Source organism: Pygocentrus nattereri, chromosome 17 (genome assembly GCF_015220715.1).
Source record: "Pygocentrus nattereri isolate fPygNat1 chromosome 17, fPygNat1.pri, whole genome shotgun sequence".
NCBI lineage: Eukaryota > Metazoa > Chordata > Actinopteri > Characiformes > Serrasalmidae > Pygocentrus > Pygocentrus nattereri.
In genome coordinates this window covers 21,957,413-21,976,815 of record NC_051227.1, presented here as the reverse complement: position 1 = coordinate 21,976,815, position 19,403 = coordinate 21,957,413, and the positions used below count along the sequence as shown (strand labels likewise).

Sequence of the window (19,403 nt, the reverse complement as noted above, 5' to 3'; positions counted from 1 at the left end):
GATATTATAAAATATTTGCAGAAATTTGATTGGTGTACTCACTTTTGTCAGGTACTGTAGATAGATAGATAGATAGATAGATTTTCCCAAGTTGGTCCATTTATCATGAAATATTTACACAATGCAAAAGGTACCTGGACTTTTCAAAAACATCAAAGATTAAATTATAAGGTAAGGTTAAACAGTGACAACATTTACAGATTAAATGTAGATGTGACATTATATTAAATATATATCATTTAGGTACATGTAAAGTACTTATGCTATACTTGTATGCAATAATACTTATATTTTAATGCAATAATTAGTGATTTTATGTATGTCATTGCATTCATTTAGCCATTTTCAAACTTCTCCTAGTAGCAGTCTAGTGTTAAATGTAGTTATCATCCATTACCTGGTTTGGAAAAACAATTCTTCCTTATCTTAAATCAGCCATGCTGGTGATAAAACTTGGCAAATCAATTAGATTGCAGGGGACGTCCAGGTGAAATATCAAACCAAACCAAATTTTTTAAATTAAGATTTCAGATAAAAACTAAGTATTTCACATATATATATATATATATATATATATATATATATAAAGTCCTCTTGTTCTGCCAAGGTATAAAAACAAACATGTGTGTGTGTGTGTGTGTGTGGTGAGGGGTGGTATGGAGGATAAACAGAAGGATATGTTGGAATACACTGGGGAATACAGTCACATGGTCAAAGGCAGAGGGAACAATAGAGTAGAGGACGAGGATTAAACTCATTATCTCATGACTGTGAGGTGACTGAATACAAATGATGCTTAAAACATCTTCCAGGACATTAATGATACATGGTTTTATCTTTTTACTGCACTGACCTTTTCACAACAAAAGCTTCCTCACAAAGGAAATACAAAGTAATCTCATTACAGATTCACGCACTATGTCAGCGTCACCAAACAATATGTGCAGTTAAGGTCTGGCTTCCATCCCGCACTAATGGACAAATGAATTTACTTTCTACATGAACAAAATACATCACATTATTTTGTTTCTCAATTTACTTTTAGCAGTAATTGTGTCAGTACAGCGTTTACTAAAAGATCATGAGCTAAAAACACAGAGATTTTCAGAATGACTTCTACATATAAGAGTGATCATCACTATGTTATTATTAAACTGAAGCCATTCTTTTAGATTAATAAGGATGCTCATTGTGTGACGGGAGGGGGGCTTCATGCAATGTTGCCTTTGTATGCGCTAAGGCTGTTGTGATTACTCAATTAATCGTTACAAAATTTTGATAATTCATATTTTAGATTACCCTAGTAGTCCCTTTTATTGTAAGAAACCAGATGTATGCACCTTTTTATGTGTATTCTTTTACCTGTAAGTGTTTTTAAAGGCTTTCACGTTAATCTTGTTAGAGTGAAGCATGTATGATTTGGTTTTAGTCAGTTAAGTCTGTTTTTTCTTGTTTTATAAAACGTTGGCTGTTCATTTAATTGCTAAAATAAATCATTAAATTACTAATATAATTAAAATTGTGAGCCTGAATATATGGCAGCATGCAAATATTCTTCTCTGTATGGGGGAACCATCAGGGCCTAATGATTTTAGTAATTAAACAATATACAGTATATCTGTAATTTACTGTACTTTATGTAATGTATAATGTAGTGCATTTAAACTGCACATATTGTAGTATTATTCTTATTTCATTGTTGAAGAAACAAAAGACTTGCATTCATGAAAAACACAGCAGAAAATTGTCCAATCAGGATTTTTTTCCATGGTATCCAGATATATACAGCCAAGCAAGCTCTACCATTGGTTAAGACTTCATGAGCTGAACTGAAGGTCAGATTAACTATCAACATAACTAGAAACTGACAGTGGAATCGGCCATTCACAAGTGGGGCCAATTTCATAAAAAAAAAATTAAACCCTACCAGAAACACAGTCAGTATATCTTGGAAATACAAGGAGCCTAACCAGGATTAAGCAGAGCCATTTTAAGGGGAGCCTGGCCACTTCTTATTTCTCTTATTATATCACAAACATAACTGCAAAACTCTAGTGGGCGACTGCAAGCTTATTTGCTAAAAATGAAAAACGAAACAAGCAGAAGGATGTATTCCACTAAAAAAATCAAAGAAAATGTATCTTTATCATCTGTCCAGCAAATAGGTTTTGGGCAGCATGACAGTAGCATTACTGCTATTGACTGCTGATTGCATTTGCAGAGTGATGTGGTTCACACCCATTGATGTAAAATCTTGTAACTGGAGTCAAAAATATACCAACAGTGTTGAAACAGTATTATGCTGTTCTTTGTTCAGAAAGTTAGTTAATTTTTCTATTTAAATTTATTAATAATTTACAAACTATGATTATTCTCCCATTCATTTTGGATTCACACAGGAGCACTTATATCAGACAAATCCAGGAGACATCACTGAGCTGCGGATTCTCCTCACTACATGTTCTCTGATTTCAGTTATTTGTTAGAAATGGAAAACAGCAATGGCAGGCCTATGCCAGTGCTCTTTACTGAAAAAGTGACTGTAAAACTGTAAAACATATTTCAAAGTTTTTTACAAGCTTAAAATAAAACATGAAACATCTTTTATAAGTTTCAAATATCCATGTTCATGCCTTAAGATTAGTACTGATATACTACTAGAATCCCATAGATGTGCTAACAGTAATTAGCATTAGTGGGTCTTTTCCTCATTTTTGACCAAGTTTTGACATTTATGGCCCAGAACTGAAGGCCTAGTTGTAAAATTCATATTTCACCATGGTTACTCCCAAACCCCAGCTCAAATGCTGGAATACAGAAACATATTTCTATCTTCAGTAATACAACAGCTCAGTTGAGTGATAAATGAAAAATGACTGTAGTTTCAGTGCAGCAGACACTGATGGTGTTTGTGTCTCAAAAGTGGTTTGGCAGTCAGACACGGTCACATACCTGAGATGTCTTGACAGATTACACAATATCTGAGTGATATCGGATTGTCAGAGTAAAAACACTTGCGTATTTCACAAACATTGCTGTATGTAATAAATCTCTCGTTAGTAATAATATTCAGCAGTTTGCTTTAGATTCAGAGACTGATGTGACATCTTTGGATACTTCAGCCTGCTATAATATTGACTATAACTAGAACTATGTGCATGAATTAAGGTAATTCAAATTAGGATAGTGTAAAACTAGAAGTACTGAAGTACTTTTATAGTAGTTACTGACACACAGTTTCCTTGTAAACAGACGACATGTTGAGCATTGCAAGCTTTCCCATTATTATAAGTCCTGAAGTTAATAAGATAATAATGTCTAGAGTAGGTGGTGCTATTCTCCTTATTTTTCATTCATTGTTGGACTAAAAATGCAATGCATTAAATGCATATTTAATAGATATTTAGAATGCCATATTTTTGTTTTTCAGTTTCCTTTCTTTTAGAAATAGCTGTACATTCATGCATTCCTCAAGCACTTTATTAGGAACTCTTGCATACCTACCCCTTCATGCAATTATCTAATCAGGGAATTGTGTGGCAGCAATGCATTGCATAAAATCATGCAGTGAGTTCAGAGTTCTTCGGTGGTCTTCCCAGTCACCAGATCTCAATCGGATAGAACACCTTTAGAAGACCTCTGCGGAAACCTCAGAAACCCAAGTCTCAAAGGAATGTTTCCATCATCTTCTGGAATCCATGCCACAAGGAATTGAGGCCAGTATTAATATAGCATTTCTAATAAAGTGCTTGGTGAGTGTATTTTACTCATGAGGAAATTAAAGGCACGAGTAAATTCAATGCATGACTTTCTTCACTGCAATCGATAATGACAAATGTGAAAACCGAGGAGAAAAAAAACAAATGGAGCAGAAGTGAAACCGAATCATTAATACAATCCTTTCTTACTGTCATAGGGAAAATGAACTTGATTGGCCTACAGCTTGTCCTTAATGCAGGGTGGAGCCATTCCTGAGAAGGTCCTGTACACTGGGAAACGTTTCAACATGTACATGAACACAGCTGTGCTGCACAGACAAAACAGAACTGAGACAGCCTTTACAGACTACTTAGCTCTTGTATTAACCCCTTAAGCTGCAGGCCTATTATTTAGTTGTTAACAAAGTCATTATAGGAAAGTCTGTTAAACGCTTTCCCATTCATTTTCCAAACAGTGATCTGTCTCCTCCTTTATAACGTCTCTGTTATTATTTTAAGATTTATTATTCAGTAACTACTACAAATGATTTGATAAGTACAACAAATACATTCATAGGTTAAGTTAAATACATAAGTTATGTAGTTAAGAAAGTAATAAGTGTGGGCTCACATATGATCCAAGAGCTGGCTTTACCTAATAAGTGCAATAAAACGCTGTATAAGGCCCTGCGGCTACCAGTGGGCTCTCTAACAGCTTTTAGGTACTTACTGTTAGTTATTCAATGCATGATATATATTGAGAAACAATATGTTGTCTAATGGAATGCCTGAATGAGCGGAAACAGTGACTGGTAAAGAAAAAAAGTAGATAGAACTAAAAGGTAACAGTATGTTTTAGTTTCATTTTGATTGAAAATACATTCAAATACCAGGAGGGTATTCAATTAAATAGACAGCTAAAACATGAATAGCACATATCAATGAGTCAAAAACTAACCATGATAATTCAAAATCACAACTTTAAACTCTTAAACTGTTAAGATGTTTTAAACTGAAAGGTTATGTGCTACTTATTATTTTTGAAATTACATGAGCTATTTTTTCACAGGATGGTTGTTGACAAAAAGTACATAGCTGAGTTGCAAAAGAGTGGGATAACAAAAAAAGCTGAAAGCATGAGATATTGATATGTTAAATGTAATGTTAGGAATAGTTTGTTCCGTTGACATCAGTCCCTGTCACGTGTCAGACCAAACTGGTGCCCCTGCTGTTCAGTGGAGTATTACTGTATACTGTTCTGCCTGGATTTATAGTGCAGTAGATTACTGTGCACTTTAAAAAGTCATTCTTCAAGGCATTAGTGAGATATAGGACTGTGAAGACTCAAAGAACCAATTTTTGAGTTGGGTACTACCATGTTCTCCCAATATTCTGTTTAGATTGTCCAATTTAGCAACATCTACCACAAAGGAAAAGCCTGATCCAAAACATGTGAAAATTTTAATATCACAAAAAAAAACACATCATTTTGAGAGCATGCTCCCGAGCAGGCAATACAAAAACAGTTCAGCCGATCTTACCTATGACAGTCTGTCAGGTGTTGACAACAGCTCAAGCTCAAGTGCAATCCCAGCCTCTCATATCAGCAAATTACCTGTGACATTTTCTGACATTTACCATTCACTGATTGAATCACAGTTGATTTGTACATATGAAGGAGGCTCATATTGAAAGGAGTTTGCAGAATCCCACCAGCTTGCTGGAACAGATGCACAGCGCAAGCTGGCTGTGTGATATAATGCCAGAGGTATCTGAAGAATGGGATGTGGATCTAAACCAACAGCCTTGGGCTAAGCATGAGAACATCTAAGGCCTCCTCCGTAAACAAGAGGCCCCCGCTTCACAAGTGGAGATAACACCAGGAATAAAATGAGATTCGCTCCACGCTATAGAGTGAGAGTGCATGCTACATGCGACTTTAGGATTCTGAGGGGTTTCAAGTAACACCCCATTGTTGTCCTGTGAGTTCTGTAGCATACATTCAATTACCATAGACAAGAAGCGCCCTGTACTTGAACTTGTTGACGCACAGCACTTACTTCAAGCAAACATTTTGTCTGTTCTTTTACTAAATTCAGAAAATCATGACAAAATTATTGTCAGCAGAAATCATATGATAGACACATGGCAGATACTGGGTTGACAACGGCAGTGTGTGCACTGTACAGTACATGAGACAGCATTTTTATAAGCAAGACCAGATACTGATGTTCATTGTAAACAGTCAGACATGTCACTTTTTCGAATGGCTTACTTTATGAACCCCTGATATTCTGTAGGCATCTTTAACAAGATAGGTAACAAATATTCATGGTCATATTTTCTCAATTAAGTTGAATTAAATATAGTATTCATTTTAACTGAAAGCTAAATTCACCCTCACTTTCTTATGATCACTGACCTCCATCAGATCTGCTCCTTCAGTCCTGTCAGTCTCCTTCAGCTTATGTCTCTCCATCTCTTCCTGTGTTTAGTAATACAGTAATTAATCTCAGATTTATAAGAACTCAAGGAAATAATGAGAAATCTTCATTTTTATTGGTAATAATCTTCTCATCTGACTGGCCTTTGATGGAGCTGTCACCTCTTAATTGCCATCTCCAGGTTGAGGATTTGAAGAATATAAAATTGTGTTATGATCAACACTATATGATATTTTCACTGACATTACCTTACTGGAACCAACAATATATGGCAAATACTTAAATATAGAAAAATATAAAAGAGAAATATAAAATATAGAGAAATATAAAAACAAAGAATATAAAGAGCTGTCAATAATGTTATTTAAGTTACTCTTTATTAATCTCACAATTGGGAAATTCACCTCCACATTTAATCCATCTGTGTTAGTAAAACACCCACATACACACTAGTGAATGCACACACTCTAGGGGGCAGTGAGCACACCTGCCTGGAGTGGTTGGCAAGAGCACTTCAGTCATGTCCTGTCGACTCTGGGGATCAAACAGGCGACCTTCCGGTCACAATGCTGGCTCCCTAACCTCCATACAATATCAATCTGAAGTGAAGTGGATTTGGCTTTTCAGCTAGCCAGTTAATGTTAGTGTTAACAGGATATTTTTGGTTTGTGGACTATTCTCACTTGAGCAGTGACACTGAGGCGTTTAAAAACTCCAGCAGCACCGCTGTGTCTGATCCACTCAGCCCAGCACAACATACACTTACACACCACCACCACGTCAGTATAACTGCAGTGTTGAGAATGATCCCCCAACCAAATAATACCTGCTCTGTGGTGGTCCATGGGGGTCCTGACCACTGAAGAACAGGGTAACAGGGGGCTAACAAAGTATGCAAAGAAACAGATGGACTACAGTCTGTAACTGTAGAACTACACAGTGGACCTGTATAGTAAGCGGAGCTGATCAAATGAACAATGAGCGTAGAAACATGTTATGCATGATGGGTGTAATTGTAAGTATCAAATACTGGACATATATTCACAATATATGGATCATGTATATATGTCTTATAGGTGGGTGAACACATACACTACATAGCCAAAAGTATTCGCTCCTCTGCCTTCACACGCATATTTGTTTTAATACCACTGACAGTTGACTGTGGAATATTTAGTAGCAAGGAAATTTCACAATTTAGGACTTATCTCCTATCAGGTACCACTGGAATTCACTGAGCTCCTGAGAGCGACCCATTCTTTCACTAATGTCTGTATGAGCGGTCTGCAGGCCTAGGGGCTTGGTTTTATACACCTGTGGCCATGGAAGTGACTGGAACACCTGAATTCACTGATTTGGATGGGTGAGTGAATACTTTTGGCAATATAGTGCATATGCATAAAATATGGTACTGTATGCTTGGTGAATAAATATCATAGTCATGTATAGATTATTGCAGTTAAAATAGAATGTTTTTTTACCTCATGGCACTTCACACACGACTGTGAGGACGAACGCCTCTGTGGTACTTGGACTTCTATATGATTGATTTAAAAACCAATACTGCTAAATTAGTGTCTCGAGAAGGTGTAATTGTTAAAATATCTTCTTATTTTATTTTACATATAAATAAAATGTAACCCTAACATGTTCCTTCAAGGGTAATACATCTGTAGGGACGCTTTTTGTAGCATGACCCGTATGTCATGTATTTGGAATTGCCGTCTTGGGTAGGAGAAGCAAACAAGATTAAGAGGAGATTTCATTTAAAACCGTCTCGTTTCGTAGAATATTTGGCTTCTTTTGTGGTTGTATTTGTGGACGTAATGACCACAGCTAAAGCCCCCCCTGAGGCAAGAGGAGGTTTAAACAAATGTGAGCTAGTCAGAAAGCAGGGGGGGCTAAAAACCGGCTCAGTGTAAAACATCAACGCAGACAGCAAACTCCCTCCATTAAGGATATAAATCATACAACACATTAACTTACCTTATTAATTTTGCCAAACGTAGCTAATACATGCGTTTTCACTGACATTATAACCGATTATTACACTCCTTGCCAGGGGGTGGCAGTACTGTCCAAAACAATAACACCGCCACGCAGCTGAACTACATTTCCCAGCAGCCACTAAATTACCTACAATCCGCTGCAGTATTTGTGTCTGTGATTATGGAGGCAGTAGAGCATGCTCTCGTTGAACAGCTCAGACCAGCTGGGAGAAACATATCTGACTTAATGTGCAAGTTTCAAAGCCAAGTGATATGATTTTGTATTGCATCAGTGCAGTTGCGGACCTGGTGATTATTATACAGTAATGTATCGCAATAAGGTTAAAAAATGTTTCGTTTCTTCCGACAGAAAGTTCTTCTTCCAGAGCCTCTTCTCAAAGCAGAGAGATCACTGAACAGAAAAGCACAATGTGCCATTTGCCTGAGGTTTTTCCACGCAGAGCACGTAAGATTACAGTAAATTGCTTTGCTATTACAGTAGTGCTGTAATTCTGTTTTCATCCAGAATTTGACAGGAGGAAATGGGCTGAACGATTTGGAGAAAATATCTCATTGTGATTTTTCTGAACAATATTGGGACTGCAATTTAAATGCAGTTATTTTAATGGTGATTGTAATATCGCATAACTCATTAAGTTGCAGGCAGTAAACAAACTTGTGTTATTAGGTTTAATTTGCCCTTTTAAAACTTGAGACAACAGAGTACATTTACATGCACTTAATAATCCAATAACTGCAGAAAATCATATTCCCTCACAGTCCAATCAACACGTTTACATGCACTTGAGTAATCAGATGATAGGAAACTGGGTTTACATGAGTCAAGGCATAATTGGATTTCTGATTTGCAACTGGCCAATAAACTTCATGCTGCAGCTTTTTTTTAAAAAATATTACCACTTTTAAATATTTATATATTTAAATATTGCCACTTTACCTGACACTATGAATATACACCATCTAGAAGATGAAGAATATTTAAACCCTTTGTTTCATTGAGAATGTAGTCCGTTTCAGCATCGCTCCAAAAGTGTTTTCTGTGTCTTGCAGCAACGCTGCTTGCTTATTTCCAGTACAGCAGTCTGTTTCTCACATGCGCAGACTGAGAAATCCGAAAGAAACCAGAGTTTCAGAAACCAGAGTTTATATACACTGAGAATTCTGATTACTGAGCTAAAATCCAGCTCTCTTTATTGGATTTCTTAATAGGATTTCTAGATCAGAGTATCAGAGTATTTACATGACCATTTGAATAATCAGATGACTGCAGAAATATGATTATGATCGAGTTCATGTAAACGCACCCAATAAAAATAAAAATTCTGTATTTTGTCAATCAGACCTGTCAGAACTCAAGGGACCTCCCAGTAGTTCACCACAAGAAGTACGTTTGTGACCTCCCTCCAAACCACAGATTCCCCATGGGAAAATTCCCAAAAGTCCTGCAGTGTCTGCTGAAGGATCAAGTAATAACAGAAACACAGGTAGATCATCATTAGAAGCAACTGTCCTCTTCAGAGGCATCTAATGAACAAAGTGAAACTCAACGCAAGCCAGTGCCTAATTTCTTTTTTATCCTGAAGGTCTGGGTCCCTTTGTTGGCATCAGATGAGATGCTGGGAAGTGTCCATACGCAAGAATATCTGAGCAATTTTATAACTGGTAAAACTGATGAGAAGGAACAAAGACGGACTGGGTTCACTTGGAGTTCAGGCCTGGTGCAGCGCTGCAGATATGAAACAGGTATTAACTACAGCTGTTGCTGTTGATTGTATGAGTAGGTAGACAATGTAAAACACTTTATTGTAAAAAGAAACAAGACAGACTTCTTAAACATACTATGAGGCAAAAAAAGCATATTGTGGCAGAGCTTAGGTGGTGTGGCCATGCAAAGTGTCTCTTGGGAGGTGCCCCACTCCCAGTTAAAAAGGACACGCGTTGTCGCTGATGTGTTGGTGTTATTAGTGTAATTGTGTTGTTTAGAGTAAAATGTGCCTGATGGTGGGCTTCTTCTACACTGATGCTACAATATAAATAGGTTTTGTTTGCTACTGTAAGAACCCTGACGGAGAAGCGGATTAGAAAATGGATGGATGGATGGATGCTACTGTAAGAGGGACCAGAAAGAGATATTAAAACATGCAGTATCACCATGTATGTAATCCTTGCTGATTCCCTGAGAAGGAAAATCTAAATGTAATTTTTTATGGAGTGATTGAGTTTAATGGAGTAATTCACTAATGGGCCTGATATGAACACTGCTGTCTGAATCACTCAGCTTTAAACTCAATTGTAAGAGGAATTCCACTGATTTTGAAATATTTCTACATAAATAAACAGTTCAGATGTAAACAAAGTCATTCAGAACAGTTTGATGTGAAATGGTTTATTACAGAGACACTTACCGACTCAGCGTTCTTTACAGTGGTGGTGATAAGAACCAGGGGTCACTATGTTTACAATGCAAACATATCCATTTTATTTGTTGTCCCAAACAAACAGTGAACCTCCACATACTGTGAGTTTGTAAATGTAATTCTGATAATGGTTAAAATACTGTTCAAATATCTATGGGTATTATTTTGACTTGTGACACCCTCCATGTACCTATCTGCCATAGATGCATTTAAAAAAAAACTAATAAAAATAGACCTCGTCTCCAAACTATTGTAAAACAGTGTCTCAGGCATGAGGCAGCATAATCATAACCACATAATGTATAAACTGTGAGGGACCTTTTAGATGCATTACATGCTTCAGATGTCTGGTTCCTATCACCTCAAAAGTTTCTCTGGAAGAGCACACTTCACATCTAACCAGTCTGAATGACTTTGTTTGCATCTTAACAATTTAATGGTGCTGAAATTTTGATGAAATTCCCCTTTAAAAAACATTTTAGTGAACATTGACTTTGCTATCTCAGAACCAGTAAATCCTGACTTACAGAAAGCCACAGTAATCAGCTTTGCCTTTGCTATCACTGCTTAGAGAACAGTGGTGATTTGCATTTTACAGAGGTTGTACCTGTTTCAGGTGGCACTGTGCTGGCAGCCCAGGTGGCTCTGCAGAGGGGGTTAGCGTGCAGCACCGCCGGTGGGACACATCACGCCTTCCCCAGCTACGGCTCTGGCTTCTGTCTGCTGAATGACTTGGCTGTGGCCGCCAAGCACCTGCTGACCGAGTCCAGGATCAAGAGACGGATTCTCATCGTGGATCTAGATGTGCATCAGGTGCTGAATAGCCTTTGATTTATACAGTCGTTCATTGAGTTTGCACACAACAGCTTTCTGGGCCTGGTTTTTATCCTGTGCACTGCTCAAGAGCCACAAATGGGCTGTTGAACTTTTCTTACTATGAAAGAGTAAAAGGCTGAATGTCTAATTAAAATATGATTTAGTGCTCTACTTGTAATGTGGCAGCAGGTGAGGAGGCAGGAAACATTTGTCATCTGTTGTGGTTTGATTTAATCATGGAAGTTACACAACAGGCAGGAAAAGGTGAGCAGTGCACATGAAGACTAATACTAGAAACCAATTTGAAAACTAATAGTGTTAACTGACAGTGCTAGAGAACTGAGGGAAGACAATATGTATACATACACAAACAGGTAACGAGACATAGCTAGAGATAATGATTAACAAGAGGAGCTGAAAACGAAACACAGGTGATGACACGATGAGTGGGTGGAGCTAGGGTGGAAAGGGGACAAGGCAGGGGTGGAAACAAAAGCGGGTGGGGCCTGGCTTGGGAAATCATGATCATTACCAAAACATGGCCAAATCTCTAATGGCTTGCTACTCCTTATGTAGTGCATTATATAGGTTATGATCTAACTGCTATACACCCAAATAGTATGCATTGTACGTCTAATAGTAATTTATATAGTTTACATTCAGTCATAAACTACATGACTCCATATCTAACATGTAGTGCATAGTTTGGGTGTAGAAGCCATAGTTTCTTAACCTATGCAGCCCACTAGCAGAGTACAGAGCCATTTGAGATTCTGCCTTACCTTTTAAAGCTTTACATAAATGACTCTTTAAGGGTTCACTTGTAAGAGTGGTTATAACGCAATAATTTGAAGGAATAGGTTGTTCTTTGTATGGTTGAGTGGTTCTTCTCTCTGAGGAAAAACCTGCTGTATATGGTTCTTTGAAGACCTTTTAAAATCACCAAAAAGGGTTCTGCTATCACTACAAGTCGTTGAACCCTTTTTGCTAAGGATTCAGGAAGCAAGGTATAGCTGAAAACCAAAACATTTATATATATCACACAAAGAGGAAAAATAAAATGCAGGACAGATGTAAGATATGGGTTCTTTAAAGTTAATATTTAGTTGTATAGCACAGTTTTTTTCCCCCCACAAAGTTGAAATGAAACATGCACGTCTTGGTATACAGTAGTTTTTAGGAGACTTTTGGACATTTCCTCTCTCTGCTGCCTTCATTCACATTCACAGTCTTTTTCTCTCAACAGGGTGACGGCACTGCTTTTATCTTCAAAGATGAGCCAGATGTGTTTACATTCTCTATGCATTGTGGCAAGAATTTCCCTTTGAGGAAGCAGTGCAGCGACCTGGACGTGAGTCTGGATGATGGCATGGAGGATAAAGAGTATCTGTCCACATGTGTGTGCCCTCTCTGTCTCAACAAACATATATCATCACAGTCATATCAAAACCTCATAACTTCAAAATGCCAGCTGCCCTTTACATTGTGCAGACATTTCAGGATGAATGTGCAGGACCAGTAGAAAGGGGCTAGTCTGTGATTGGGGTGACATTTAGCCTTTGTAACTTTAAAATTTTTAGTTTTTATAATTTTTAAAAATTGAATCTAAGAAAATGTGCATGTAACCAGTAAAATGTGTTAACCCATGTCAGGAACCATAGATGGTTTCTTATTGACAGCGGCTTAAATGACTGACAGCGCTGTTAAGAACAGGATTCAATTTATTTATTTATTTTTTTACATTGAATTAGCAAATGCACAAAATATGCTTAACTACCATCCCTACTAAAGGCACATCACAGTACATAAAAGGACATTCTAATGATTTACTATTTTTTTAAGGGATAATTTAATTTCTGTCTATGGGTTGGGTAACACTGGGTTATCACATTGTAATTAAGAAAAAAAAGAATAAGAGAACATTATTTTCTTCTTTTCTTAAGAGATAATAATTCACGAAAAAAGGGATGTTCAGTGCAAGATATTAAATGGATTTGCACATTAATGAAAAAATAATGATTTATGAAGTATTTTAATGATTACATATGAATGTAAGGCATAGTTATAGTGAGCTGGGCAAGGCACAAATACTATTTTCTTAGAGTTGTATATAGATTTAATTAATGTTCTGAGTCATTTATCGGATGCATATGGGTTGTTGTGAGGACACACTGTTTAAAATGTCTTTTTTATTGCACTCTGTGCAGTATTGACAATCATACATTTAAATCTCACACATCAGGCCAACATGCATAAGATTTTAAGAAAGATTCTCTACGTAAGTCCAGAAGGGAGTCCAAAGTTTCCAGAATTTATCCGTTTGGTGACGTAGATCGTAGGTCAGTTTTTCCAGAGGAAGCAGGGTTGCAGCTTGGGAAAGCCACTGCTCAACAGATGGTGGAGAGTGGCTGGCCCATCGAGTTAGGATCTTTTTTTTTTGCCAGAAATGAAAACATTAGAAACTAAAATTTGCTATCAGTATCAAAAATACATTGCACTCCTGTTCCCAAAAGATACAGGGCAGGTGACTTCTGAAAACGTGTTTGAAAGATTTTTTGAACCCTAATATGTATTCTGTCCCAGAAAATGGCAATTCTTTTACACAGCAGGAAAAAATTTTCCTTTTTCAGTTTTACATTTAAAACACAAGTGAGATCTGTCTGGAAACATCTTCTGTAAGTGACCAGGTGTAAAATAGATCCTATTCATGCATTTAAAATTAAGCTTATGAACACCAGATGAGGAACATTTGGGAAACAGGTCTTTACAAATATTGCACCAGTCCTCTTCTGTGATTGGTTGGCCTAAGTCCCTCTCCCAAACTCCTCTCATACTGTCTGATGATGGTTTAACATGCTTTAACAAAATGCCATAAATTAGTGAAATCAACCCTCTAGCCTGGCCTTTCTTAACTAGCAGCCCTTCAAGGTCGGTTAATTCCTTTCTGAATCTCCCATCCTTAATAGTTGAGATGCTCAGGTGACACCTGAAGATATTTGGAAAAGTCGCACCTAGGTAACTCGTACTCTTCTTGCAGGTGTGTGAACAATTTGAGCAAACTTCCAGAAAACATGTAAGAAATGTTTTTAATCCCTCTGTCAAGCCAAACTGAGAGTCCAGTTAGTCAGCTGAGAAGGTAAATCTGGGTTATGAGCCAGGGGGGACAATAATGAAAGACACTGAGGAATATTAAGATATTTCTTAGCATCTGTCCAGGACATAAGAGTACTGTATAAGACAAAATTCTCAGAGACACACCTCACCTTTACAGCATTATTAATGAACAGTAAGCAATCAAGAGGAGTAGAGCTACACGCTTCAGTTTCCATAGAGACCCGGCGAGAATCCAGCCTATTTGCACACCAGCTGATCATGTGCTTAATTTGAGATGACCAATAATACAACTGCATATTAAGCACCCCCTTCCTCCGTCACTATCATTAATCTGAAGAATTGAAGTCTTGGCCTTTTATTATCCCATACAAATTTTGAAAAAATGTTCTCTAAACCCTTAAAGAACAGTGTGGGTAAATGATGAGGGATTGACTGAAATAAATAAACAAGAGAGGATATTCATTCTTATAACATTCCCCCTGCCAAATAGGGAGAACGTTCCATAATTTACCTAAGTATTTAAAACCCTCTAATGCTAACTGAAAGGGGGATGTAACTACCCAAGGTGTGTTAAGGGATATATTTAAAGGTAAAGCTAATGATTTAAAAAAATTATCTTATAGCCAGAGAATTTACTGTATATTGATATACATTTCATTATAGCTGGAATAGATTTTTCTGTGTGAGCCATATACAGCAAAACATCATCTGCATAGAGTGAGATTCGGTGGTCGCTCCTCCTGCTCTAATACCTGAGATGTCCTGGTGGCATCTAATTGTTCCTGCCAGTGGCTCGATTGCTATAGACAAAAGCAACGCAGAGAGAGGGCGGCCTTGTCTTGTTCCTCGGCCTATCTGAAACTTTTCAGAAAGCAACCCATTCGTATGAGCAGTTCAACTAAATGAATAAAAGTAGGACCCAAATTGGATTTTTTAAGAACAGCAAACAAGAAAGGCCATTCAATCCCATCAAATGCTTTCTCTGCATCAAGAGAAACCATAAAGGCACGATCATTTCTTTTTCTAGTAAAATCAATAATATTCAACAGTCAATATTCAATATTATCAAAACCATATCGCATTCTTATGAATCCAGTTTGGTCTGGATTAATAAGTTTTAGGTAAAGTCACCTCTAATTGCCGCGCCAGAGCTTTAGCAAAAATTTTACAATCTGTGTTTATTAAACTTATTGGTAAAATGTCTTTTGACTTTACATATTTATTTGTAAATGTAATATCAACTGGACCCAAATGGCACTTCACATATGGAATCACCCAAATAGTGCAAATGTCCATGTTACATTAAAGGGGAATTCCACCAGTCTTGAAAATTTTCTGCATAATGAAATCAATAAGATTTGTGTTTAATGCCTCAAAAAACAACCGCAAAGAAAGCTGTTCACTGTTTTATGATGAATTTATCATAAGGATTTAGCCGAAAATATCTTTTTGAAAAATACTTTTAAGGTGGAGAGGTACATGTAGTGAGTCTAAGGTAAAAATAATAATAATAGTTTAAAAAAAAGATGTTTTTTTTCCCCCAGATTCCATTTTGCCATTACCAACATAAATAAAAATCCAAAAGACACATGTAGGTTCACTGGTTGTGCTGGATGCTAAATAAAATACCTGTATTTACACTGCAGGCATTGTGACCCATGGTTCCTATGACCACTGCTGTAAATAAATCAGGAGTCTTCAGAAAGGCACATAAACAACGCGGAATTACTTTATTTACATTTCAACGGCTGAAATGCAGAAAATTTTAATTCAGTGTTTGAATTCACTATTTAAGACATGACAGTGATGATGCATACTTATGCAAGGCATGTAAAAGGGAATGCAGTACTGTGAAATAGATTCATGGAAATGAGCTGTTTTCTGAAACGGATATGAATTTCTAAAGCCTTTCTGGGATTTAAGCCACAAAGTCATAAAAATTTATGGTAGGCTAACAGAATTGCTTTAACAGTACAGGCACACCTACCCTGGTTGCTGGACGTATTTCGACCAGACTTGGTGCTGTATGATGCCGGTGTTGATCCTCACTGGGAAGATGAGCTAGGGAGACTTCGGCTGACTGATCAAGGTAAAATGCTCTTCTCACCCAGAGCCTTGCTCCACATATAACCAGCAGTACATTAAAGGTCATAATGAATGTTTTATGATATTGAACAGTCCTTGTGCCTTTGCACGCAGGTCTTTTTGAGAGGGACCAATATGTGCTGAAATCTGTTGTTAAGAAGGGCATCCCTGTGGCCACCGTCATTGGAGGAGGCTATTCCAGAGACGTCGATAGATTGGCTCTCCGACACTCCATTGTCCACAGAGCAGCAGCTAAGGTTACATAGCAGAAGAGCATATGGCTAACTCTGATTTATAAGCCGTAGTGCAACTTAAAGCTTTGGTAGAGCCTGTTTGTTGCGTCTGTCCTTCATTTTGTTAATACTGTAGAATATACTGCAACCTGCCTCCTATACCTCAGATCCCAGCCTTATGAAAATTATACAGAGCCATTTAGTTATAATGATATAAGGAATGTTACAGAGAAGCGTTTACTTACAATGATATAAGGAATGCTACGGAGAGGTGTTTAGTTATAATGATATAAGGAATGTTACAGAGAAGCGTTCCGTTATAATGATATAAGGAATGTTACAGAGAAGCGTTCCGTTATAATGATATAAGGAATGTTACGGAGAGGTGTTTATTTATAATGATATAAGGAATGTTACAGAGAAGCGTTCCGTTATAATGATATAAGGAATGTTACGGAGAGGTGTTTAGTTATAATGATATAAGGAATGTTACAGAGAAGCGTTCCGTTATAATGATATAAGGAATGTTACGGAGAGGCGTTTACTTACAATGATATAAGGAATGTTACGGAGAGGCGTTTAGTTATAATGATATAAGGAATGTTACAGAGAAGCGTTCCGTTATAATGATATAAGGAATGTTACAGAGAAGCGTTCCGTTACAATGATATAAGGAATGTTACGGATAGGCGTTTACTTACAATGATATAAGGAATGTTACGGAGAGGCGTTTACTTACAATGATATAAGGAATGTTACAGAGAAGCGTTCCGTTACAATGATATAAGGAATGTTACGGAGAGGTGCTTAGTTATAATGATATAAGGAATGTTACAGAGAAGCGTTCCGTTATAATGATATAAGGAATGTTACGGAGAGGTGTTTAGTTATAATGATATACGGAATGTTACAGAGAAGCGTTCCGTTATAATGATATAAGGAATGTTACGGAGAGGTGTTTAGTTATAATGATATAAGGAATGTTACAGAGAAACGTTCCGTTATAATGATATAAGGAATGTTACGGAGAGGCGTTTAGTTATAATGATATAAGGAATGTTACGGAGAGGCGTTTACTTACAATGATATAAGGAATGTTACGGAGAGGCGTTTAGTTATAATGATATAAGGAATGTTACGGAGAGGCGTTTAGTTATAATGATATAAGGAATGTTACAGAGAAGCGTTCCGTTATAATGATATAAGGAATGTTACGGATAGGCGTTTACTTACAATGATTTAAGGAATGTTACGGAGAGGCGTTTACTTACAATGATATAAGGAATGTTACGGAGAGGCGTTTAGTTACAATGATATAAGGAATGTTACGGAGAGGCGTTTACTTACAATGATATAAGGAATGTTACGGAGAGGCGTTTAGTTATAATGATATAAGGAATGTTACGGAGAGGCGTTTAGTTATAATGATATAAGGAATGTTACGGAGAGGCGTTTACTTACAGTGATATAAGGAATGTTACGGAGAGGCGTTTAGTTATAATGATATAAGGAATGTTACAGAGAAGCGTTCCGTTATAATGATATAAGGAATGTTACGGAGAGGCGTTTACTTACAATGATATAAGGAATGTTACAGAGAAGCGTTTAGTTATAATGATGAGGAAGGTTACAGAGAATCGTTCAGTTATAGGCATTCATAATATAATTATTAAGGTATTTATATAAGGACAATCGTACAGGGGTATTTGACTATAGTGTAATAAAACTAGTGGTATTTTTAATGATGAATAGTATAAAGAGCCATTTATGATGTAACAAACTATATTAAGCTTTTAATTTTTTTATAATAAAAAAATGACTAGGTATTTAGAACGATGAACATCATAGAGAGGCACTTAGTTCTAATAATATAAGGAAAATATAGAAGAGTAACAGCACTGATAATAACAGGATTTTAATGTTATAATAATGAAAAGGAATTTCAATATTATAAAAACTATGCAAGCGTATTTGTAATTTAATTATAATGGAAACTATAGAGGCATTTAGTTATAACATTAAGCTATTCAGAGGTATTAATTTTAAATGTTAGCACCTACACTGAGCTATTAAAAAAATATTATAATGAAAACATTATAACCATGAATCTGAAGTTAAGGAATATAGAAGTTTTAAAATAAAACATTACCGCTAAATTCTTCTGTATAGTTTTCATAACAGATCTGATTTTCCTTCCACAGGTTTGGAAAGAATACGTCACGTAACTCTGGCACAGTGTTTGGTCAGAAAATGGCTGGAAATTTGGACTGTGGTCTACTCACAAACGTTCTGCAAACCAAGAGGAACATTCACTTGAGTAATACACTCAATGTACGTTGCTGAAGCTCAACTTCTATCGACGAGATGACATGCATAAATCATATGACCTTTCAGTCATAAATGTGAAATATGCCCTTTATTAAATAATTTAACTGATTCATTTTAATGTTTTCATTTATCTAAACTAATTAAACTAAATCCTAAATGAATCATTTGTGAATCTCAGATTTAGAGTGTTAAATTAGTTAACTTGTAATAATCCATGCCTTTTGATCTACACACAGGAGCACAGCATAAAAGATTACAG

General features: G+C 36.6%; 1 protein-coding gene across 2 annotated transcripts; it reads left to right on the top strand.

The window, feature by feature from the left end:
• Positions 1-8,301: 8,301 nt before the first annotated feature.
• Positions 8,302-19,253, top strand: hdac12 (histone deacetylase 12). Of its 2 annotated transcripts, XM_037546585.1 has the most exons (9): positions 8,312-8,381; positions 8,505-8,596; positions 9,492-9,635; positions 9,735-9,894; positions 11,185-11,381; positions 12,631-12,781; positions 16,471-16,587; positions 16,698-16,840; positions 19,018-19,253. In XM_037546585.1, exons 1-9 carry the CDS (start codon positions 8,312-8,314, stop codon positions 19,039-19,041), a joined length of 1,098 nt encoding a protein of 365 aa, XP_037402482.1. In that variant the 3' UTR covers positions 19,042-19,253. The 2 variants fall into 2 exon arrangements, with proteins under 2 accessions (XP_037402483.1, XP_037402482.1); XM_037546586.1 differs by having other exon boundaries at positions 8,302-8,596.
• Positions 19,254-19,403: the final 150 nt, after the last annotated feature.